General features: G+C 44.8%; 1 protein-coding gene across 2 annotated transcripts in view; it reads right to left on the bottom strand.

Annotated features, from left to right (window-relative positions):
* The window catches only part of pde5ab (phosphodiesterase 5A, cGMP-specific, b), a 115,175-nt gene that overhangs the window by 13,765 nt on the left and 75,376 nt on the right, over positions 1–26,034 (bottom strand). Inside the window, exons 10-17 of one of the 2 annotated variants that reach the window (XM_078213824.1) lie at positions 21,308–21,483; positions 18,913–18,972; positions 14,239–14,385; positions 13,520–13,645; positions 9,721–9,815; positions 7,295–7,382; positions 5,276–5,376; positions 2,619–2,696 (exon numbers count right to left, since the gene is read on the bottom strand). In XM_078213824.1, coding sequence (XP_078069950.1) covers positions 2,619–2,696; positions 5,276–5,376; positions 7,295–7,382; positions 9,721–9,815; positions 13,520–13,645; positions 14,239–14,385; positions 18,913–18,972; positions 21,308–21,483 — 871 coding nt within the window. The remainder of the gene's footprint in view (positions 1–2,618; positions 2,697–5,275; positions 5,377–7,294; positions 7,383–9,720; positions 9,816–13,519; positions 13,646–14,238; positions 14,386–18,912; positions 18,973–21,307; positions 21,484–26,034) is intronic. The other variant, XM_078213825.1, reaches the window with a different exon arrangement.

The following is a 26,034-nucleotide window of genomic DNA, read 5'->3' as shown; positions in this document are numbered from 1 at the left end:
TGCCATTTCTCCGCCCAATTTTCCAGCCTATCTCTATCCTGCTGTACTCTCTGACAATCTTCATCACTATCCGCAACTCCACCAATCTTAGTATCATCCGCAAACTTGCTAATCAGACCAGCTACGTTTTCTTCCAAGTCATTTATACATATTACAAACAGCAGAGTCCCAGCACTGATTCCTGCGGAACACCACTAGTTATAGACCTCCATTCAGAAAAACAACCTTCCACCGCTACCCTCTGTCTTCTGTGGCCAAGCCAGTTCTGAATCCATCTAGCTAGTTCACCCCTGATGCCATGTGATTTAATCTTTTGCACCAGCCTGCCATGAGGGACCTTGTCAAGTGCTTTACTAAAGACCATATTGACAACATCCACAGCCCTTCCCTCGTCAATCATTTCTGTCACCTCCTCAAAAAAACTCAACCTCCTTCATACAAAATCATACTGTCGCTATCAAGACCATTCAGTTCCAAACATGTATAGATCCTATCTCTAAGAATCTTCTCCAATAATTTCTACTTTAAGGAAATTAGCAGAATAATGTGAATTTGGAGATGTCTTGGAACGACACCACTGGAGACAGACTATTGTGTATAAAGAAGTGAATCTGTACAGAGAAGGCTGATAACAGAAAGCAACTTAAACCTAAAGAAAGCTTTAGAAGTCTTGATCTCTATGGAATTAGCAGCGAAGGAAGCCCAACAATTAAGCTCAAACACTAAAGTCCATAAGGTATCGGCTGAAATCCGAACATACATACAGGTTTGAAATTGCCACCAATGTGCAAAAACTGGACACACAGCAACTGACTGGTGTGCAAAGATGCAAAATGCAGAATTGTGCTAAAAGGGGCATATCGAACATGCATGTTAGAGAAAGAAACGAGTTCTAAATAAAAATCATAAAAAGCAAGAACCAATTGTATCAATTTGCCAGGACTATGCCACTAGTGAAATGGATGCCTGCCATCATATTAGCCTAGACAGGACTGGTCTCCTGCATTGTGCAATGATGTTGTGCGGAGAAGGCATGCTGTTCAACTTTTAACAACTAGAATTAGTTTGCCAGAGACAGAATCAGCCAAGAGTCCACAACAAACTGTGCCAGATCCTGAGAACCTGACAATACCAGAAACAACTGCTCCGATTGAGGATGTTGTTGTTGGTCTCTATAACTGAATTCAAACTTGCTTGTTGCTGAATTGCATAGTTTTTGTGATGATTGACTTTTTGCAACTGTGGATGGAATTCTCCCAGCCTGGGAGTCAGTCCCATGGTGGGGGCAGGAATGTGGAGTGTTTCTCACTGCGGAGGCCAGTGGGAAAACACACCAAATCTTCCAGCCCTGACCTCATTTAGTGCAGTATTCTGTGTCGAGGCAGGCCTGCTGAGGTGTAGTCGCTGCCCTATCTGGGTGCCATATTAAAAAAGGAACCCAACATCACTACTGAAGAAAGATGGTGTACCACCTGAAAATGAAGATGGAGCCCTAGAAGCACTCCGAGGCTGGAAGCTGGAGCCCAACAGCATGAAAATGGATGTCCAGGAACATTCTAAGGCTGGAAGATGGGCCACCTCCAGAACACCGAATATGGAAGGTCCATCTGTAGATGCTCCACCCCAAGCACTGCTGTGGTGTTCCGGGGTCCAGGGTTGCAGGCAAGCTCCATCCTGAACTCTGGACACTACACCAAGCATTTTTTAGGTGAGTCCGACATCTGTACGCTACATTTTCCAAATGTGTTTTGCAGTGGTGTATTTTCCCACTGGTGCAGTGGAGAATCGTCCGTGGGTGGTCAAGCCTTCATCTGCATTCCATTAGTGGGATGCAAATTAGTTTTATGCCTACCTCTAGCAGGTTTCCCAATCTGCCATGGCAGGCACCAGCAGAAGATCCTGCTGGAAATTCACACCGACATAAAGGCGGAATTGTCATCTACCAAAGCATCACAACTCACTTTATGCCAAATAAACAGCTTGGGATGTTTGTCACGGGCGCAAAAGGCAACATGGGTGCAAAATCTCTCAAGAGACCAAAAACAGGATCCTTGACGCAACTGTCCCCTGCCATTGACATAACATGTTCACGCCCAGAAAGGTTGGGAGCCGCATTTCCAGATCATTAATGGGTATCCCCGTTGTGTCACTCCTCACATTCAGATTCTCCAGATTTACAACAGGTCTGAAGCAACATGAAGCAGGTGAAGAGAGTGGGAGTGCACAGGTAAATACAGTTCCCAGGAGGAGAGGAATATGCCCAGGCCGTACGTACCCTGTCACTTGTATTTTATTGTTTTTCTACCTAATTGCTTTTTAAAACCTTTTGCCCCCTCCATAAAAAATCAGTTGAAGAACCCAAACTTATCTATTCTTTGTCTTGAGCTCATTGTCCAATTTCGATATAGAAGCAAATTAGAAAGATTGAGCTTTTATTGATTGAAGATTAGCTTGAAAGAGTCTGAGCGATATGGCAATGTCCTCTCCAAACTTCTCTCCTTTCACTTTCTTTGTCAGCTGACTTTATTTTCCATCTTTTAGTCACAGTTGAATATTTTATGCGGGTTTAACAGTGTTTTTTGTGTGTGAGATTGATGTTGCTTCAGATTGTTACTTACATTAGAAGTTCTTTGTGACTTTTAACTTCCCAGTCAAATTGATTGGTTTTCAGCAGATCAAAAAATTCTTCTCTTCTCCTAAAAAAAAGTTAATTTTAGCTGCATGAGATTAAGTTTTAGACAAATTATCTTCTTTCCTTCATGATATCGTCCTTAGCCATCAGGGTGGATTTTTGTGTTCATTATCTAGGTGGTTCACCCTTAAAATAGAAAAAAGCGATGGCTATAAAAGATGGACGATTCACTCAACCTGAATACCGATAAGACTATGAAGATGAAAATCTACCTATCGAATTCAGCTTCTGTATGAATGCTGCCTACACCAAAATACACTGCCCACCACCATCCACAGCTCTTTATAAGCAAAATACTGCGGATGCTGGAAATCTGAATTAAAAACAGAAAATGCTGAATAAACTCAGCAGGTCCTGTGGCGAGAGAAGCAGATTTTACGGCTGGATTCTCCGATCTTGCCCGAGGCTGGGATTCTCCGGTCTGGCTGCAGTGCACAGAGATTTGGCTAAGCGCCAAATCCTCCGTTCTCGCTGGCAGCGGCAGCAGGGCACGAACGGCCAGAGAATTCCGGCCAACATTTCAGATATGAATGGCCCTTCAGAAGAACGGTACTGTAGAAGAGTCATTTAGATCTGAAATGTTGGCCGAAAATGTCCTGTCTCAGGAATCATGGGCAAGGCGGAAAATTTGGCAGACCCCCTTTTAAAGGTCCGTTGAGCTCATGTGGGAATTTTTTAGGGTGCACATGGCCAGAGAATCCCACTCGTTAACCGTGTTTCCCTCCGTACCTGATGCCAGACCTGCTGAGTTCATCCAACTTTTTCTGTTTTCATCCTCAGTTCTTTGTTGGCCAATGTGTTGTCTGACTGTTTGGCACAACGTTATGGATGAACTAGAATTTTCTCCAATTTAATATCGGCAAGGCTAAGTTGTTTTACAAGGCTCCTTGCCAAGGAGCTCCTCCAATATAAACTCCAACTGATCCAAAATTCCATTGCTCACATCTTGCCTTCCGATAGGTCCTACTTCCCTATTGCTCCATCCTTGTCATTTTCCATTACAAAAAAAGTCAAAAGTTTATTTATCAGTCACAAGTAAGGCTTACATTAACATTGCAATGAAGTTACTGTGAAATTCCCCTCGTCGCCACAGTCCGGCGCCTGTTCAGGTCAATGCACCCAACCAGCACATCTTTCAGAATGTGGGAGGAAACCGGAGCACCCGAAGGAAACCCACGCAGACACGGGGAGAACATGCAAACTCCACACAGACAGTGAACCAAGCTGGGAATCGAACCCGGGTCCCTGGGGCTATGAGGCAGCAGTGCTAACCACTGTGCTACCGTGCTACCCTCTAAATTCTTTCCCTTTTTGGCCTCCTCCAGCTCTGCTCTGGATCATTGCCTCTGGTCTTCCGTGTCTGGTGGCCTTTGCACCCCCTCCTTTGGTGTTTACGACCATTGTTCCAACTTTGGAAATGTTTTTAAATTTCTCTCTTCTACTCTTCACCTTACATCTTTTAATATTCTCCTTAAAACCTACCTCTTTGACCATGCTGCCATTTCCCCAAACATTCCTCCAGCTGGTTTGCACATTTTATATCTCTGTAAGAAAAACACCCCTGCAACTATTGCCACATTAAAGGGCTATTCCACAACACGAGCACATAATTTATGCTGATACCGCAGCGCAGTATTGATTGAATGCTGCATTGTCAGAGATGATGAGATATTAAACCAAAGATGCCATCTTCTTTTCAGGTGGGTGTAAAAGAAAACAGAGAGTTTTCATAGAATTCTGGCCAACATTCTCCCCTCAACCGACATCTTCAAAAACAGATTAACTGACCATTCATCCCATTTACTCTTTGGAAGAGCTTGTTTTGTGCTCTTGTGATTGCACTTCAAATGTACTTAATAGAATATGAAATGCTTTGGGATATCATGCCAACATGGTAAGGCACTGGATAATTGCAAGTCCTTCCTTAGGGCGGCATGGTGGCGCAATGGTTAGCACTGCTGCCTCACAGTACCACAGATTAAGGGGCTGTCTGTGTGGAGTCTGGAGCAGGCATGGCGGTAAACCTCCGCACCCGTGTCTGCGTGGGTTTCCCCCGGGTGCTCCAGTTTCCTCCCGCAGTCCAGAGATGTGCAGGTTAGGTTGATTGGCCATGCTAAATTGCCCCTTAGTGCCCCCAAGATGTGTAGGTTAGGGGGCTTAGTGGGGTAAATACGTGGGGTTATGGGGATAGGGCCTGGATAAGATGCTCTCGGGAGAGTCAGTGCAAACTCGATGGACCAAATGGCCCCCTTTTGCACTGCAGGGATTCTGTGATTTAGCAATACATTATTGTAGGGAAACTGTATGGCATAATAAGTACAGATATTAGCACTACATTAATTAATATTTCATTAATTATCACTCTGGAGCAAACCAACAGGTTAATCCTAACAGATTATCAGGCAGTGCTGAATGTAATTACATTTGCCAAAGTAAAACATAAACCCTCTTTTCTTTCTTCTGTCATGTATAACATGCACATGGATTTTGTAATTTAAAGATTCAACACTACAAACAGTTTGAAAATGTTAACCTTTCAGGACTGAACATCAGAACTGAGATGTGTTTGTCCTCAATACTTACTTCATGTAGATTGCCAAGTCTGTGGCGAGAATGGCCTGCTCAATCATCTTCAAAGTCAGTTTGTACTCATCTAGAGAAAGGCCACTCAGAATTTGGTTTCCCTGGGGGAAAATAAAGTATGATTAGATACTCAATAAGCTGCCAAAAACTGCATCACGGTTACTTTAATTCTCCATGTAAGATGAATGATTCTCCTCATAGATTCAACACACATTCATTCATGAAATATTAATTTTTATTTATTTCTTGATTGGCAATGGTAATTTAGATAATGGGCTGGATTTTACACCCCTCTCTTCCTGCTGAGCATGTTTTTGTGAGGGTGCTGGGTGACCAGCCCATCACCTTCCTACCTACACCTGAGCTGATCCCCATTATACGCCCAGTGGACAGTGTAATGATTTTAATCAGGCATTTGAGGTGAGTCTGTTAGAATATGAACTCCCTGATTAAGGGCCAAATTGTGGTGGCACGGTGGCACAGTGGTTAGCACTACTGCCTCACAGCGCCAGGGACCCAAATTCGATTCCCGGCTTGGCTCACTGTCTGTGTGGAGTCTGAACATTCTCCCATGCCCGCATGGGTTTCCTCTGGGTGTTCCGGTTTCCTCCCACAGTCTGAAAGACATGCTGGTTAGCTGCATTGACCTGAACAGGCAACTAGGGGAATGTCACAGTAATTTCATTGCAGTGTTAATATAAGCCTTACTTATGACTAATAAATAAACTTGAAAAAACAAACTTTAAATTGATGGGCGAATCAGGGAGCCTCTTGCTTTGTCTCTAACCAGGGGTGTTAGGGACTCCGAGTGTAGACTGCACACTGAAAGCAGTTGTCAGAATTGTAAATAAAGGAATTTTGGTGAAGGGGCTTCTGCCTCTGAGGACTTATTACAGACAGGTTCCAAAGTCAGCAGTCTTAATGCCATATTTAAATGAATAGTTGAAGGTCAATTAGGCTTATTAGCAGGTCTATTGCCCAGGGTAATATGCTGCCCATGTCATAATATAGTTGGTGTGGGCAGGCAGGCACATGGGTGAGAGTGGGCAGATGCTTCAAGATGAAAATTGGCGATGGGTGGAGTGGGGTGCATCTCATTTGTGTGCATCGGGGGAAACACCCACCCTCAAGATGTCACCTCTTCCCTTCCTAGCCTGCTGCCCTCCCAAACCCATCCCTATGCTCTGAGATCCTCCCCCTCCCCCACTCTAAAATTCCAGGGTTTACTGTTCTGAGGCAGCCATCGCTCTCCTTCATGCTCCCTCCTTCAGTGCAGGACTGCTAGAACTGCTATTCAATCAAATTAGAAGTCCTACCCTCATCAAGTTTAGTCACCTCCAGAATATTATGGCTGCGGGGTAGGATTCTTAATGGCATATTGGCTACCAGCTGATTTTCCTTCCTTGTAAAATGCAGCCCAATAACTCGGACATAACAATTAATAATAATTCATGGACTCGATACTTGAGCACTATTAAGGTCCAGCTACAACAACTAGCAGACACGTGATAGTGTCATTTACTCATCAAATGGAAACAGCATATCATGAATATCACCACGCACAGTAGCACAGTGGTTAGCACTGCTGCCTCACAGTGCCAGGGACCTGGGTTCGATTTCCGGCTTGGGTCACTGTGTGGAATTTGCATATTCTCCCCGTGTCTGCGTGGGTTTCCTCCTGGTGCTCCAGTTTCCTCCCACAGTCCAAAGATATGCAGGTTAGGTGGATTGGCCATGTTAAATTGTCCCTTAGTGTCAGGGGGATTAGCAGGGTAAATATGAGGGGTTATGGGAATAGGGTCTGGGTGGGATTGTGGTTGGTGCAGACTCGATGGGCCGAATGGCCTCCTTCTGCACATAGGGATTCTATGAAAAATGAAGAATTTGCAGAAACTCAAAAAACAAAGCAACAACTACAGAATGTAGACAAATTCTGAAAATAAAGCACTGACCCTATTGAACCATTTGAGTAACAACATTATTAATCTGCATGAAATGCCAAAGCAGTTAATCACTTACAGGGGTGTTGAGGATCATGACACACTGATCAAAATGATGGTGCTCCATCATGGAGTGGCAGTAGAGCTGAGCAAGGGGGTGCTCACTCCTGTACAACATCAATCAAACAGAAGATCAGATGAATAGTCTTACTAAACTTTTAAAAACACAAAGTTAAATCACTATAAACAGTAATGTACTAAATTGCCTCTTTCCATAATCACGAGGGAGGATTTTGCCTCCTCCATTTTCGGGGGGGGGGGGGACGGGGGGGGGGACGGGGGGGGACGGCAGAGTAGGCAAAGAATCGAGCAGGAGACCCAAAACGGCTTTTATGCCGGCAGGATTTCCCTATTTAATTGTCCCCACCTCCACCGAAGACTTAGGGTGCAATCGTACAGGCCATTCACACCCCGCTACAAGCAAAGGCGGAGAATTTGGCACTCAGCCAAATCTCTGTTCACTGCAGCAAGGACCAAAAACTCCTGCTGGCGTGAAGGGCCGGAAGATTCAGCCCTTAACATTTACATCTGATTCCCAATGCAGATCAGGCATTTACCCTCGATTGTCTCCCCATGTTGTACTCTCCAATCACGTCGGTACGAGGAACAGCTCGGCACAAATCACAACAGGCCCCACAATGTCCATCTGGTGAGCAGAACCTACCAGAGGCACACAGATGAATACTGCCCCCAAGAGTCATGCCCGGGCAGTACACTGGCACTGCCTTGACACTGCCCCCGGCAGGACTTCCGTTTCCATGGGGTCCTTTTTCTTACCCCCCTCCCCATTTGGGTTGTCTTTTAAAATGGGTGCCATGATCTTTTGAGAGCCAAAGTTGTTGGTGGGGAAGGCTCATTCAGAGCCCACCCCACCAGTGTGGTGCCGTGGGATCCGCCTGCCTCCTGGTTTTTATTGACCAAGTGTCCAAGAAAATGGCAGATAAAGCCGACAGTGCAGCCAGTGGGCTACACCCCAATTTTCCCGCCAGAGCTGACACTTAAAAGTCGGGAAATTCTGTAATTGTGTTTCAGAGTTGAAGCAGCTTGTACTGCTGTAGACCTGGTGAATCGGACACCAGTCATCACCAATAGCAGCGGTGTGCTGGGGAAGGAAAAAAGCAAAACTGCAGATTGAACGTTGGAGCTGGAAGATTGAGAAGCAATGGCACCAACTAACAGCTGGAGGATTTTGAGTTAAATATAGTTATATATAGTTGCACATATATATAGTTACACATGAACTACACACACCTTACAGCTCAGTGGTAGCACTCATACCTCAAAGTTTTGGGTTCAAATCCCACTCCAGAGATTTGAGCACCTAAGCTGGGCTGACTCTCCAGTCCAAGAGGGAGTGCTGCACAGTCAAAGGTGTCACTGTACTGATAAGATGTCCTCTCAGGTGGACATGAACATGTTTGGCACTATCCAGAAAAATACAAGGGCATTCTCCGAGCATCCTGGCAATATATATCCCTCCGTTAATAGCTAATTCAGATTATTTGTTCATTTACTTCATCACTTTTTCGGGATCTTGCTGTTCATGTGTAGATTGGTTGCTGTGTTTTGCATGTTATGTTGGTGAACACACTTCAAAAGAACATTTGTGGCTGTAAAACGCTTTGGGACTGAGATCATGAAAGGTGTGATGCTAAAACATTTTTCTTTTCTTTCTAAAACAAACTCCTAGATACAATATACAGGTTTTGCAAACAGGTGTGAAAGGAAAAGCGACCTTTTCAGTGAGTGCAGAAAGTGCATACAATACTTGGAAGGCTCATTATATCGATCAATATTTAATCACACTTTATTTTTCCAGTAATCATTTGGCATTTTCACTTGTAAACCGCACAACAATTTATCCTTTCATGCGGAGGTCATGCATGGCAGGTTGGATGGAATACATCAACCATTAAAGTTCATAATATTTACCTGGAGGTAACAAATAAATCCAAAACAAAACACCAATGAAGCTATACTGCATACAGCAACAAGAACAATGACTTACTCTTATAAAAGGCCTTTAACATAGTAAGACATCCAAGATGCTTCACTAGAACTTATTAAGCACAAAGAAACAGTAGGATAGGCAGCCAAAATCTTGATTAAAAGAGGTAGGAATATCTAAAAAGAGGAGTGAGAGAGATAAAGAGCTGGAGAGAGTCAAGTAAGGAATTCCAGAGCTTCAGGCCAGACAGCTGAAAGTGACCGCCAAATGGTCAGGCAATGAAAATTGAGAATGCTCAAAAGACCAAACATGGAGAAGTGCAGAGATCTTGGAGGAAGTCAAAGAGATAGGGAGTAGCGAGGCCACAGAGCTATTTGAAAACCTATCTGAAGGAAAGTACATTGGAGCACCAACCCACCACAGTACAATAATAACATTACCATCCTATAACCACCACCTGTAATAAATTATATTCACAACTTTGAAAAGGCCCATACCTCTTTATGAAAGCATTGTTCACACCCCTGTGGTCCAGATCATGGCTCAGGGTTGCTATGATAAGAGCTAAAGTCTCCAGGTCAGTTAACTTGCTCTGCAACAACAGAAGAAAACAAGGGAACTTTTAAATTCTCAACATTCAAGTTATTTAACAGGGAGGTGCATTATGAAGCAGATGCTGGAAGTCATTCTACAGCTGACCCTGGCCTGGGAAAGAAAGAAGAATGGCACCACATGGGGCAGAATGGGCTCTGAGATTTTCCAACATTGTGCTGGAAGCCTTGGTGGAGAAGGTGCAGAGGATGAGAGATGTGCTCCATCCATAGGGGGCAGGAGGTCCTACAGACTAACTCTAAGAAGCAGTGGAAACATATGGTTTTGATGGTCAATACAACATATCAAAACCCGTGGACCTGGATTCAGTGCCAGGAAAGTTCAATAACCTCACCCAAGTATCTTTGACTGTCACTTCATAACCAGCCCCACACAATGCTCAATACACCACTCCCAGCCCCTCATAAACAACCTCCATCAATCATGACTCATATCTCACATTCATAGCTTCACCTCAACCTCACATTTTTAGCATTCCCGCAAGCATCACACCCATATCTCACGGGCTTTTCTAGTTATTCAACCATGACAGCCACATTGTCCAAATCAACTACACCACACTAACTGACACTTTCCCCTGACTTGCAGGAAGACAAGGTAATGGAGGCTGATGGCGGGGGTATTATAGAATTCTTAGTATGAGGCCCTTCATTTTAGTTTTACTATAATAAATAGACTAGGTTAAGGTAATTATAAAGTGCCTTATATATAGTGAGAATTCACAATGTGCCTGGAACAAAATATGTGAAGGTATTATAAACTGTATAACCACAAATTAAACAAGTATTATAATCTTAAACTGTATTTTCAATATATATGTATTGGGCGCCTTGGCCAACTTCGTTCTGAATGAAGCATGATGGGAAACAGTGGTAGACAGGCTGAATTCTTTTAATACAATGGAGCATAGAAAGGCAGCTTCTGCTATCTGTTTTTGGATACACGAAAACAAGTCTAATCATAGGCCTGCTATTTAAGGGAGTAAATTCGTTCATGGGTAGCGAGGTTGGAGCAGTCTCTCAAACTGATAAATGAGGCCCAGGTTCCTACGAAAGAGTGACTCCTTTCACCAATTAAAAATCACAGATGTTAACTATAGCCTGAGACATTGGTAATGACGTGGGTTAGGTTTCCTAGATAAAGGGGAAGGAACCTACATGAGCAATAAGCTAATAATTTCCTATTCCTGTTGACAGGTGGAATGTTATTGGCAAAGGTAATAAAGTGTAATATTGTGATTGGGCCTTCCAGTCTGATTGACAAGACTGGGTGGGATAGTGAAATGTTCAGAATAATATAATAATTTTACCTTGCAACATTCGCTCAGAGAGGATAGTCAACCCTCATTGACTGTGCCTCTCTCCTGATGCATGCATGAACAAATAATTTCCTTTTCATTCTTTAACTATGTACTGTGTTTCGCAGTCTATGTATTGGTTAAGTGAGGTCAACAAATACCCCAGGGGGAACACCTTGGAAAATTCCTCTTACAGAAGCCAGAAGATACTGATTAGTAGGGGAGCAGGCATGGCATTAACCAATTAAGTACAACCTTTTATCAATAGATTGACTCCTTCACATTCTGACCTTCAATGATTGCTACCTTGGAATCCCATCCACCATTATAAATGCAGACATGGAATTTATAACTATATAAGTCAGGAAACAAGATCTGACATTTAATCGGGGATAGGACTGTTTGCAACCTCTCACCAAAATAACCTTGTTCTCAAACACTGATCCACAATCAGCCTTGCCTTCCTGTGTGGAACTCCATGGGTGATCAACTAGTAATATATAAAAATCCTGCCATTTGTAATGCGGTAATAGCTGTGTAGATTTCCATCAATGGGGAAAAGAGGTAATCCTCAGTATCCTTACTTGCCATACCAGGAGCACATTAGGCTCTCAGCCTCCCAACAGATTGAGATTTTAGCTTCACCGCATGGTAATAATCTGGTAGAATGGATCACCCACTCATTATTGTCTGATTTTTTATTTCAATTGTATTAAATTTCAACAGAGAGAAATTGTTCCCATTTTTGGGAGGGTCAGAAGTCTGAAGTGACTGGAAAAAGCATCACCGCACAACAAACCATGATGTGGAAACATGTCAAAAACCTTTTTCTGCAGCCAGAGACTGGGATCTGGAGTGTACTGCCTGGGAGCGCGGTGAAGACAGATTCAATCGTGGCTTTCAAAATGGAATTAGATAAGCTCCTGAACAGGAAAATAAATGCAGGGTTAAGGGAAAAGGGGAGGAAAGTGAGACCAAAATTGCTCTTCTATAGAGCCCATGTGACCTTGATGGTTTGAATAGCTTCATTCGATGCTGTAGCCATTCTATGATTCGATTCTTTGGCTGGGATTTTCCGGCCCCAATTGTGGTGGGCCTTGCTGTGGGAGATTTGGCGGGATTGGATGATCCTGGTGACAGTCAGGGCCGGAAAATCCTACTCTTTAGTTCTAGACTGAAAATCAGGAAGGTCCCCTACAGGGTGGGATGAATTTTCCAGTTCTGCCCACCACTGGAATCATAGCGGGCAAGGGGCGGACCATGGAAAGGTCTGTTGACTTCCAGCAGGATTTCCCGATTTTGGGGTGAGTGCGGCCAGAAAATCCTGCCCGGTAGGTCTTATCTCCAAAGTTGAAAATCCATCCATATTTCCCCCCGGCTCATGAGCAAGGCCCTGAGAGTTTCACTCTGAATAAGCTTTAGAGGTGGGTTGACTGGTTGATGCAATGGGTTAACAATCTGTCCATTCAACTCCAGGATCAGAATTTGAATCTAACATGATGGGATGAATGCTTCCTTTCCCTGATAAAACACATTTGGAAAGTTTCAAGTTAGTAATGATTGTAAACCCACTTGTCAGCATTCTTTATAATTTATCACTAAACTGCCCTATTGTCAGTAACGAACATGCCAGGTGTGAGAAAGGGAATGTTACACTGGCACAATAGAAGGTGCAATTATGTGACTAGCAAAAATGGTTGGCTCTATCGAGGGAAAATCTTCTTTGTTATGTGCCTGATATGGGAATTCTGATGGTGATCAAAGTGGAAAATATTGGACAAAGTTTATAAATTAACATACTCAAAGCACAGCTTCAAACACTGTCATCGCTGCTCTGGGAAAGTTAAACCAATTCATTTTTCACCTCATTCAATTCCCAGCACTGGCACATTTCCCCCTTAATAACTTATTTTCAGACAATTTAAAAAAATCTAAAATGAACAAAGCAATTCATGTATGTAAATTGTGGATGCAAATAACAAGGTGTTTCAAGTATGGGTATTCAAATTCATGTGCATTGTTAAAGTCTGAATTTAGAAAATCCTAGCATTAATTATCCAAGTGTTTTTTTTCTGGTGGTTCGATCAGTAATATTGATTTGATTTATTATAGTCACAAGTATTAGTGTATAGTCACTACACAGACAAAGCATATTGTTCATAGAGTACATGGGGAGAAGGAACGGCGAGAGTGCAGAATGTAGCATTACAGTCATAGCTAGGGTGTAGAGAAAGACCAACTTAATATGAGGTAGGACCGCAGATATTCAATCGTGCAACTGATGGCAGTTACAGAATAGTGGTTAATGCATAACAAAGAGCGGGGCATTTAATTAATAATTGGTGGCAAATAAAGAATATTTAAAAGTAAAATGAGAAGCGACAAACCTGAATCCTGCCAGATTTCAGCACAGCAAACATGCATTGAGCTGTATTGAATGCATGTCTCCAATTGTGATATGCTACATGTCTTCGATAATTTTTTTTAACACTTAAAATCCAACGGCAAAGGACCTGTGAGGGTAAAAAAAAACAATCATTTATGCAAATTTAAAACGTTTTTTTAACTCCTTCCTTAAAGTTACAAGCCAATGTTCAGAATGGACCGGGCGACACGGTGGCTCAGTGGTTAGTGCTGCTGTCTCACAGCGTCAGGGTCCCAGGTTCAATTCCAGCCTCGGGTCACTGTGTGGAGTTTGCACATTCTCTGTGTGGGTGTTCCGGTTTCCTCCCACAGCACCAGGTTTTCTCCTGGTGCTCCAGTTTCCTCCCACAGTCCAAAGATGTGCAGGTTAGGTTGATTGGCCATGCTAATTGACCCTAGTGTCAGGGGGATTAGCAGGGTAAATACATGGGGTTACGGGAATAGGGCCTGGGTGGGACTGTGGTCAGTACAGACTCGATGGGCCGAATGGCCTCCTTCTGTACTGTATGGATTCTATGACTAAATTCAAATAAGAAGGTAGTAATAGCTTGCATGTTTCCCCATCTTAACACATAGTTAGTAAGACACATATATTTGTGGTAATAAAGGTTACACCGATGTAGCTTAAGTTTATAGAATTGATCATTTGCCTTAGTTGCGGCTCCCACAAACTATGCTATACCTCATATTTCATCTGGAAATTCTGTAGAAAATTCAAATCAATGAACATTCGGATGGCAGCCAGCATTGTTTCCATTTCAGACAAGTCAAAATCACTGAAGCTAAAATCCAGCAGCTTAAGTGAATGAGCAGACGGGATTGTCATGGCCTGAAAAAGAAAACAATATTTACAAGAGCGAACATGACAAAAATGCTAATGATGAATGGTTATATATTTACTGGACCCTTGACACGAAAGGGACATCTTAGGATGAAGGCAGTGAAATTTTATTGGGTGGGAGAGAAGGGGGTGTGTAGATCAAAATGACAGGAATTGGAAAGCCTCACTCAATCTGTCTCCAACATGCCCACTCTGGTTTTAATGGAGATGAGTTTGGATATGCACAAGTGACCCTCTCTGAAGAGGCGGTTTAATGATATTCAAATCAGGCACTTTTAAAGATCGTTTCATTATTTGAACTTAACACACCAGTGTGGATTCTGCCATTATAACGGAGGGGAGATTCATAGAAACCCTACAGTACAGAAAGAGGCCATTCGGCCCATCGAGTCTGCACCGACCACAATCCCACCCAGGCCCTACCCCCATATCCCTACATATTTTACCCGCTAATCCCTCTAATCTACGCATCCCAGGAGACTAAGGGGCAATTTTAGCATGGCCAATCAACCTAACCCGCACATCTTTGGACTGTGGGAGGAAACCGGAGCACCCGGAGGAAACCCACGCAGACACGAGGAGAATGTGCAAACTCCACACAGACAGTGACCCAAGCCGGGAATCGAACCCAGGTTCCTGGAGCTGTGAAGCAGCAGTGCTAACCACTGTGCTAGCGTGCCACAGATTGATCTGCATTTCATGGGTCTAGTTAAAGTTCAGAAGCCCAAAGATCAATATCGGCTCAGTGCTTAAATTGCTTTCTTAGTTTCCTCTGGGAAAAGGTTTGGTAGCATACTTGTTCTGAGAACTTGCTTCTACACTTTGGAAGTCTTCACACAGAGAGCATCAGGAGGAATGGTCCATGGTTGCTTTAAGTTTGGACATCAACTGAATAAGGTAATTGACAGAAGCAAGGGCCTGCTATGGTGGGAGTTACGGGTGGACAATAGAGACGGTCGCTGCAGAGGCATCAAAGTTGCAGGACTATCCATGTAACCAGATGCACAGACAGAGAGAAAATGAGAAAATGCTGGAAATACTCTGTGGGTCAGACAGCATCTATGGTGAGAGAAACTGAGTTCATGTTTCAGGCAAGCTTGGGCTAAATTGCCTGGGAGTTGACATTAGGGTGGTACGGTGACACAATTGTTAGCACTGCTGCCTGACAGCTCCAGGGACCCGGGTTCGATTCTGGCCTTGTCTGTCTGTGTCGAGTTTGCACATTCTCTCCGTGTCTGCATGGGTTTCCTCCAGGTGAGGAACCCACCAATAAACAACAATGACAACTATATGACAGCTACATAGATCATCATTGGTATATTCAGTCTGCACTTCACGTGCCCAGACAGGGCTGGGAAGTGCCCTTCACAATTCATCAGTAAGAGTCTCTATGATAATTTGTGTGTTGTGTGCTGGATTCTGTACAGCAGAGGACTAGAGGTGAAGGAGGAGAAGAGCAGGAAAGGAAGATAAAGATGAGGCACCCAACACCACATCAGTTAGTCATATTATTGCTCAGGACACCAAGGATTCTGTAATAGCTCGAAACTTCAGGTAACATGAAGGGATAAAGAAACAAACCAGCAAAAAAAGAACAACAAAATAACACATAGAACAAGATGGAGGCAAGGGTTGTCAAAGTCAGTAAGATTGCCTTCACCTTGTTCTATTGATGGGATTTTCTGGTCCCGCCCACCAGGGATCGGCCAGTCTCACTGGAAGTCAATGGACTTTTGGCTCAGCAGTCGAATCTCCCGTGGCGGCTTCTGCCACGACGGAGCTGGGAAAATCTCAGCCTATGTGGGCAGCACGGTGGCATAGAGGTTAGCACTGCTGCCTCACAGCGCCAGGGACCCCGGTTCAATTCTAGCCTTGGGTGACTGTCTGTGTGGAGTTTGCACATTCTCCCCGTGTCTGCGTGGGTTTCCTCCAGGTGCTCTGGTTTCCTCCCACAGTCCAAAGATGTCTAGGTGAAGAGGATTAGCAGGGTAAATGTGTGAGGTTACAAGTATAGGGAAAGTGAGGGGGCCTGGGTAAGATGCTGTGTCAGAAAGTCAGTGCAGACTCGAATAGCCTCCTTCCGCACTGTAGAGATTCTATGTGGGGTTTTTTTGAGATTTTTTTTACTGGTTTGTTTCTTTCTTTATCCTTTCATGTTACATTCAGATAGCTGCTGTATAACCATTCATGCCTCTTGGACACAAACTTTGTTTCTTTCCTGCACCCATCAACACTTAGGTTTTTACTTCATGGAACATTTTATGAGTTAACCTCTCCCGCCCTCCACCTATCCCAGGCTTTCCCTTTTAAGACTATAGAATCCCTACGGTGCAGAAGAGGCCATGTGGCCCATGGAGTCTGCCCCAACTCTCCAACAGAGCATCTTACCCAGACCTTATCCCTGTAAGTCCATATATTCACCATAGCCAATTCCCCTAATCTACATATCTTTGGACACTAATCCACCTCACTTACACACCTTTGGACACTAAGGGGCAATTTAGCACGGCCAATCCACCTAACCCATATACCTTTGGACTGCGGGAGGAAACCGGAGCACCCGGAGGAAACCCACGTAGACACGGGGAGAATGTGCAAACTCCATATTTGGTCTTCCTGCCCCCTTCCCCTCTTGCCCCTCCTTCCACACACTTGAAACCTCTTACATTTCTATCTTCCTTCTGTTCTGATGAAAGGCTGCCTTGACCTGAAACATTGGCCCTGATTTTACCGGCACGGCCGCCCCGAAATCGGGGTGGGTGAGACTCGCAGAACGGCATTCCCCATTGGCCTCGGGTGCAGTCCTAAGAGCCTCGGGCGGCCGTGCCGATAAAGCCAGGGCCATTGTGTGGAATTTACCCATCACACCCGCTGTGGGAATCGTAGCCGGTGGGACCGAAAATGTGGCGGACCATTTAACGGTCCATTGACCTCGGGTGGGAATTTCTGGTCTTGGAGTGTGTGTGGCTAGAAAATCCCGTCCATTAACTCTGTTTCTCTCCACACAGATGTTGCCTGACCTGTGTGGCTTTTGCTACCAAATAAACCTGTTGGACTTTAACCTGGTGTTGTTAAACTTCTTACTGTGTTTACCCCAGTCCAACGCCGGCATCTCCACAACACTGCTGAGGATTTCCAGGATTTTATTGCTACTTATTGCCATACATTCTTTCAGGTTAATTCAGCCTCCTCAACTGCTACTGTGTACTTAGCATGCCTTCACTGGCAAGTTTCAAGAAACTCAAGAAATCCATGGACCTGGCGTTAAACTCAAAAGTGAGTTAAAAATGACCATATGTTAATTGTAACCCTCATCTCTCAAGGGGGTTACACATAGATCATAATACACTGGAGTAAAACTCAGAAGTCAAGGGTGGGGTTACCAATGTGCTATAAATCTTCCCCAGTTATTACCTCTGAAATACACCCTGATCAGCATGGTGGCACAGTGGTTAGCACTGCTGCCTCAGAGCGCCAGAGACCCGGGTTCAATTCCAGCCTCAGGCCACAGTCTGTGTGGAGTTTGCATGTTCTCCCCATGTCTGCATGGGTTTCTTCCAGGTGCTCCAGTTTCCTCCCGCAGTCCAAAGATGTGAGGGTTAGGCTGATTGACCATGCTAAATTGACCCTCGTGTCAGGGGATTAGCAGGGTAAATATGTGGAGTTACAGGAATAGGGCCTGGATGGGATTGAGGTCAGTGCAGACTCGATGGGCCAAATGGCCTCCTTCTGCACTGTAGAGATTCGATGATCCAAGTTTTAAAGTTTATCTATTAGTCACAAGCAGACTTACATTAACACTGCAATGAAGTTAGTGTGAAAATCCCCTAGTCGCCACACTCCAGCGCCTGTTTGGGTACATTGAGGGAGAACTTAGCATGGCCAATGCACCTAACCAGCACGTCTTTCAGACTGTGGGAGGAAACCAGAACACCCGGAGGAAACCCATCTAGATACAGGAGAATGTGTAGACTCCACACAGAGTGAACCAAGCCAAGAATCGAACCTGGGTCCCTGGTGCTGTGAAGCAGCAGTGCTAACCACTGTGTCACCGTGCCGCCCACATGTTTTAGTGAAGGGGATTTTCACCCTATGGAGTCAGCTTCTACACATTCACCAATGGCACCAGATGCATCTTGCCAACTCCTCTTTTAACTCTCCTGCTACCTCTGCATTGAAAGACTGCTACCAAGATATCCCGGATGAGGTACATTTCCTCCAGTTAAACATTGGATAGACCAAAGCTATTGTCACTGGTAAGTTTTGTAACATTGCCATGGTTCCATCGCCTTGCTCAGGTGTTGGAGGTTACCATCTCTTACGAAGAGTCATCCAGACTCGAAATGTTAGCTCTGTCCTCTATCCCACACATGCTATCAGACATGCTGTGGTTTTCCAACATTTTCTGTCTTTGTTGGAGGTTACCAGTTGCGTGGGCACAGAGGATATGTAATGGAGATTAAATGCTGAACAACATAAACTGTGAATCAAATGGAAAATGAAAAGTGTTTTTACCGCTGTTACCTGGAGCTCCTCAGTTTCATTTTCAGTGGCAGAGGCGTGATATGAAAGGACCTGAAACAACATCAAAACCCATTCTCAACAAGTTGCAGTTCCCTGGATACAGCAGTTACTTACAGCGTTTTTCTATCAAGAATACAGCATCAGAAAATTGAGCTAATCTCAGCTTTTCCTACATGTTATTAAAAGACAACTATCAGTGGCTGGCTGCAAACGATAGCTGCCACAACACCAACATTTTCACATTCAATTAAGTAACAACGGATAACTTGGAAACATTTTCCTCGGATAGAAAATTGAAAGATGACGCTCCAGGTGGAATCCATCTGTTTAATTATTGATTAATTTTAAATATCCATCACAATATGTTTGAAAAGTTTAAAATTTAATTGATATGTTTCAATGTGGTCGACAGCGACGAACTAAACTTAAAATGCCAAAACTTCTGTGAGCACCGTATCCTGACTGTGCTGAGCTGGGAATATCCTCTGCTTATTTGTGAAAGGTGGCTGCCAAGCATGCATAGGGCACAGATAGAGAATGAAGAACATAGCGCGAGAGGGGGGGAATTTAAGTTCTACATAGACTTCCATAGAATTTACGACACACATAAATTGGTCATTAAGTCCAATTGATCAATATTTATGCTCAACCCAATATTCTTCCTACCTTCCTTAATCCATCCTTATCGACATATGCTTTGATCTATGGGTGGCATGGTGGCACAGTGGTTAACACTGCTGCCTCACAGCGCCAGAGATCTGGGTTCAATTCTGGCCTTGGGTGACTGTCTGCGTGGAATTTACACTTCCTTCCTGCGTCCGTCTGGGTTTCCTCTGGTTTCCTCCCACAGTCCAAAGATATGCGGGTCAGGTGCATTGGCCATACTAAATTGTCACTTAGTGTCAGGGGGATTAGCAGGCTAAATATGTGGGGTTACGCGGATATGGAGGAAATGGGTGAGATTGTTGTCGGTGCAGGCTTGATAGGCCGAATAGCCTCCTTCTGCACTATAGGCATTCTATGATTCTATCAAATCTCCCCTCAGTTTCCTTTGCTCCTCCAGGAAGGATCCATGAATCTCTAAGCTCAGCAGCTTTTAGATTCGGATGAACCATCTCTCTTGTGAAGGGAACCAGTAACATAATCATGTGCTGGTTTCCATTGCTGCCGGCCAGCAGCCAGTGTCAATCTTTCATTTAACACTTCGCACTTTCTCAGGAGAGGGTGAAGAAATTCCCAGACTGAAAGTCCTCATTCTCAGTCATTCCCCTCCCTCCCAACCAGCACTGATAACTTTGTTTGGGGTGGGTGGGCAAGGAGAGGGAAAGACAGACTAGAGCCTTGGGGATTATCTAAGCAATGGCTTACCTTGAGACAGGAGACAGGGGAGCTGTAATCGAGCTTGATCACATCCTTTGAGTCTACTATGAACCACATGCAGCAACTGGTTGATAATTGTTAATGCTGCACTTCCGGCAACATTGCTAGCCCTACATAAGCAGTGTACTCAAATATAAAAGACCAGTGTGGCAATTCTCCCAGTCTGCTGCCCTGTTCTAGCAGTGCAATGGGCTGGGAGACGTCAGCGGAGGCCGTTTCGTGGACTGCCTGCTGGGCGCCACGGCCTCTGCACGTCTCCATGGCCAAGATTTGTCCCTGGTGGGCAGTGCCAAGGGGGCAGGGCCAGAGGGAGACCAATCAGTGAGGGTGGGTGGTCCCACATGGATCTTGGGCTGAGGAAGGGAGGATGGTGAACGGGGCTGCCTAGGAGGTTGGGGATGCTGGTGGGGCGGAGGGGGAGGGAGGGGCTGCCAGGTGAGGTGGGGGGTGTTGGAACTGCTGGGGTGGGGGGAAGGATCGGGAGATCGGTGCTCACCTGGGGGTGGGGGAAGACTTCAGAGCTGGCCCTGGAGACATCCAAGAGACTAGCAAATGAGGGTTGGGTAGGTCAGAGGGCCAGTGATGGGGGGTTGCGGGGCTGGCCAGCGATCAGGCTGGCCAGCGATCGGGAGGCCAGCAGTGGGGGCCACTGTGCATGCGCTGATCTCCGCTTTGTCAGATCGGTGCATGCACAGTGGCCCGCTCAAAGTTAAACTGCCGACCTCTCCAGTGGGAATAGGTCCTGCCCACAGATTTTCAGAAGGAATCTCGCTAGGGCACTCTGCAGCGCTCAGTGTGGGGCAGATTCATTCTGAAAACACCACTAAAAAGAACCAGTGGGAGTTACTCCTGGTTTCATGTGAATTGGGGACTTCGAATTTTTTTGAGAGAATCCCGGCCCAGGTGAAGGAGGGTCGGGCTGGGGTGTGTAATAGTGTGCTGATCTCCAATGCTGAGTATAATGACTAGTGGTGAAAATTAAAAGCTACCCTTAATTATCACTTACCTCTAGTGTCACAACCTGTTTTGCCATGGCCATTTCAACAGTCTCATACATCTGAGTATTCTGTATTCCCAATCCACAAAAAATGGCAAATGCTTCCAAAAACTGCTCATCATTTTTATTGAAGGCCTTGATTTTGTCAGAAGTTTCACCCATTTTGTTCATCAGCTGACAGACTCCTGCAATGCACAAATTACATAATGTAGCCAATAAAAAAAAACCTGATAGTAGATTTTAAAGTGGTTTCAATGTCAATTCAGATCATGCAAGTATATGAAATACTGTACATCAGAGAATACATAGTCTGGAGTAACACAAGTAACATGGAGTGATCAATGGTGTTTGTAAAACAATGAATATGGTTACTTGTGCCAGAGTGTGGATACATGCTTCAAATGGAGCTATTCCGTGTGAGAGATACTTTATGTGGCAGCAGTTCTGTTTTTAGCATTTTTCATTTAGCAACGTGCGATCACAGAATTTTACCATCGAATGTTGTGAGTTGAATTGCAGCGTTGCTGGCGAGCAATTTTCAACGATCAGTTTCCCTTTTCTCAACTGAAAAGTGACCAGTCAACAAAGGAAAATGTGGTGGACACACTGGGCACCGATCTGCCCGCTGGATTCAATCTTCTATTAAGATTCTGATACCAGCTCTGGTGACCCTGGCAGGTCACAACAATTACATTTACGCGGATCATTCACTCACTATCTTGCCTGGTGGGAAACAAATAGGATTGGATTGGCTGCCTATTTTATGTCCCATCTGATTTTACTTTCCGTTTGGGAATGACTTTGCCCCTTTAAGTGCAGCCTGCACTTAAACGCTGCGCATAAAGGCCACACGCTGCCATCCTCTGCCTGGAATGGGTGGCACAGTGATTAGCACTGCCGCCTCCCAGCGCCAGGGACCCGGGTTCAATTCTGGCCTCGGGTCACTGTCTGTGTGGATTTTGCAAATTCTCCCTGTGTCTGCATGGATTTCCTCTGGATGCTCTGGTTTCCTTCCACACTCCAAAGATGTGTGGGTTAGGTTGATTGGTCATGATAAATTACCTCTTAGTGACAGGGGCATCAGCAGGGTAAATATGTGGGGTTATATGGGTGGGATTGTCATTGGTGCAGGAGTAATGGGCCGAATGGCCTCCTTCTGCACTGTAGGGATTCTATTATATGATTCTACGGAATAGCAGCACCTGCTCTTTCTCGCTCTCTAGCTGCTCCTGAGTGTCTCTGAGTCTGGACAAAAGTAAGGCCAGTTGCTTCCTCCCTTGAGTCCAGGTGTTAAAACTTGAATCTGGCTTTGAATAAGTGTCAATTTGAGTTGATGTATCCATAATAAGACAGAGTCACAAGGACTTGTCTCCACAGCAGATGCCATAGAAGGTCACAGCCTCCACTTCAAACTACTCCATTTTACCTTGAATTAAAGGAGACAGTTCAAAACATAACTGTCTGATAAATTTGGCATTTGTAACACCATCTTCTGTTAATCCATTTCCATTGTCTTGATTTATAATTCTTGTGCAAATTAATTACAATGAGAAATTTGGATAATTTGGGTAAAAAATAATTTGTATTATTTCCAAAGATTTTAGAAGAATAATAATTGCCATCTATATAACATCTTTCATGACCTCAGGATATCCCAATGCACTTTACAGCCAATAAAGTACTTTTGAAGTGTAATTATTACTGTACAATAGGAAATGCAACAGTCAATTTGTGCACACAATCCCGCAAATAGGAATGAAATAACGACCATGTAATATGTCTCCCTCTGCTCCTCTACAAGTTGGTGTCCTGAGATCTTCTGTACCCGAGGAGTCCACAGGGCCTCAATTTAACATTTCATCCAGAAATATCCTGAATCCTTTGTACATGAGCGCTGAGCTTGAATACAGATTGCATGCAGCTAAAGACTCATTCACTGTTCAATTTTGTGTCGATGTTCCCAAGATATAACCTGGTGAGTTTATTTTTTAAATGTGATCTAAACCCTGCCTGACTGATAGAAATCCAAGTGGACAAATATTAAAATGGCTTGTGCAACTTCTGTGCACTAAATATCAAATATTAAGGGCAGCATGGTGGCACAGCTGCCTCTCAGCTCCAGGGACCTGGGTTCAATTCCGGTCTCGGGTCAACTGGCTGTGTAGAGTTTGCACGTTCTCCCGTGTCTGCATGGGTTTCCTTCAGGTGCTCCGGTTTCCTCTCACATTCCCAAGGTGTGCAGGTTAAGTGGATTGGCCTTGGTAAATTGCCCCTTAGTGTCCAAAGATTTGTAGGTTAGGGAGATTAACGGGGTAAATAGGTGGGGTTATGAGGATGGGGTTTATCTATCGGAGAGTTGGTGCTGACTCGATGGGTCGAATGGCCTCCTTCTGCACTGTAGGGATTCTATTCTTTGATAAATCTGCTGTCTTCCTGCAGGTGGCAATGTTAACCTGTTTTATTAACAATCCAGCCATTGGGTTCTTCTTTATATATGCAAATCAGGCTCAGATGAGAAGATTGCAATTTTAACCCGAGTTATGTGCAGAGAAGTATTGCAGCTTTTCTGCCTTGCTAGTCTGCTGGCAAGCCAAGGCCAGAAAATAAAGTGTTTTTTCTTATAGTTTTCTTGTGGGCTACAATGAGCAGGATCCTTCTCCTTTTCCAACCAAGGCCCTCCCAACCATTCCATCCCAAAACACTGACTGAATATCGGAGACCACTCCTTTGGCTGGGCAGCAATCTCCTCCTATGCATCGGCCAACAGTTACTGGAGGCTATGCAGGTGAGACCCAGGAGTTTAAATCTCCCAGGTATCACACTGCAGAAGACGCAACCATTTGATACGAAGGCTGGAATTTTACCAGCACGCGAGGCTCGCAGAACAGCATTCTCCACTGGCCTCGGGTGGGGATCCCACGAGCCTCGGGCAGGTGTTCCGGTAAAATTCCGGCCTCACTTTGGTCCAGGCCCATACAGCATTTAGTCCTAAAATTTCAGCACAACATATTTTTAGTCATGGTCACTATTTTAATGACTTCCTGATCTGGATTTAAAGTTTCCCACCGACGGATTTGAAGGTGTGGGGCATGTTAAATTCAGCCTATAGCTTATCGCCCCTGCCCTGACCACAATTACACCAGTGGCCATCGGGTCAATTGAGGCCTTTGAGTGGGCATTTAATGAGGCGGGAGAAACTGACGCAAAGTGGCTGACCTGGGAGGTTTCCTTGGGCAAGCTGGTGATAAGCAAGAGGTATGTCTCTCCATACCTGGTTCCCGGGTCTCCTCAGACAGTGCCCCTGACAGTGTAACACCCCAGTGTGGCAAAGGCCACCTCTCCTGGTGGTGCTACCAGTACGTAGGGGGCTGCCAGCTTCTGGTTGACCAACAGCTCGCTGAGATGGGATTTGGGGAGCGGAAATCCCATTTCCAAACAATTTACGGCCAATTGACTTCGGACAGCTGCTCTTTCACTGGAGGTGCTCCCTCCAACAGGGGAGCAGGAACTGTGGTGCCCCATTTAATTCAGCCCTCTATAACATAGTTTTGATTGTGCAGCAACTAGTGATTAGTATACCTTTGGCAGAAGTTGTCATGTTTGTTAGTTGCAAAGGATTTGGGTGGTAGAAGAATCTTCCTTTTCAGCGATCACTTGTTAACGAGAATGTTTGTCCACCCAAGAAACTCCGTGTTGCTGGTCCTGAGCTCTGTGGGTTCTTGTGTGGCTGATGAGCCTGATCCTAGATCCCAGAGCATCTTCGACCGCACAATTGGCAGGTGTTTCCAGAAGATGGGATTGGTCCGCGGACTCGTGATCACTGGTATTCCTTTCTCAGGTTCCTTTTCCGAGCCTCCTCTTGCTGTAGGATGTTCTTGAAAAATTGTGTCCCTTCATTCAGGAAGTTCCTCCGGGTAGGTTTCTTCTGAGCAAGGGTCTCCCAGGCATTGACGTCTATGTTGCATTTCTTGAGGTGAGCCTTCAGGGTCTCTTTGAAGTGTTTCCTTTTGTCCTCCTCTTGCTCGAGTGCCTTTCTTAAGCTGAGCGAAGATTTGGTTTGGCAGTCGAGCCTCTAGCATCGTAAGCACGTGGCCGGCCCAGCGGGATTGGTTTCAGATGATCATGGCCTTGATGCTGGTGCTCTTGGCTCCTTCAAGGATGCTGATGCTAATACACCTGTCCTCACAGCTGATGCAGAGAATCCATCTCAGACAGCTTTGATGGTACCTGTCCAGGTCCTTGAGGTGGCGTCAGTACGAAGTCCAGGTTTCTGAGCCATATAGAACAGTTGGGAGGATGACTGCCTTGTACACAAGGAGCTTAGCATCAGCACGGATGTCATGATCATCTAAAATTTTCATCATTAGGCATTTGAAGACAGCACTCGTGGATTAGATGCAATGTTGGATCTCCACATCAATGTCAGCCTTCAATGAGAGGTATCTCCCCAAGTAGAGGAAATGTTCCACATTTGGGAGGGTTACTCTGTTGATCTTTATGGAAGAAGAGACTTGATCTTGCCTTGGGGCGGGTCAGTAAAGGACTTGAGTCTTCTTGAGGTAGAGGCTGAGACCAATTCTTCGGTATGCTTCCATGAGAGCAAAATCATTGATTTTGTGTCTCTGTGCCCTGTTTGAGAGCAGATTTCCACTCCATCTGACGAAGGAGCAGCGCTCCGAAAACTAATGGCATTTGTTACCAAATCAACCTGTTGGACTTTAACCTGGTGTTGTTAA

The sequence above is a fragment of the Mustelus asterias genome, chromosome 1 (assembly GCF_964213995.1).
Source record: "Mustelus asterias chromosome 1, sMusAst1.hap1.1, whole genome shotgun sequence".
Lineage (NCBI taxonomy): Eukaryota > Metazoa > Chordata > Chondrichthyes > Carcharhiniformes > Triakidae > Mustelus > Mustelus asterias.
Note: the sequence above shows the minus strand (reverse complement) of the source record. Positions and strands in the feature narration are given on the sequence as shown.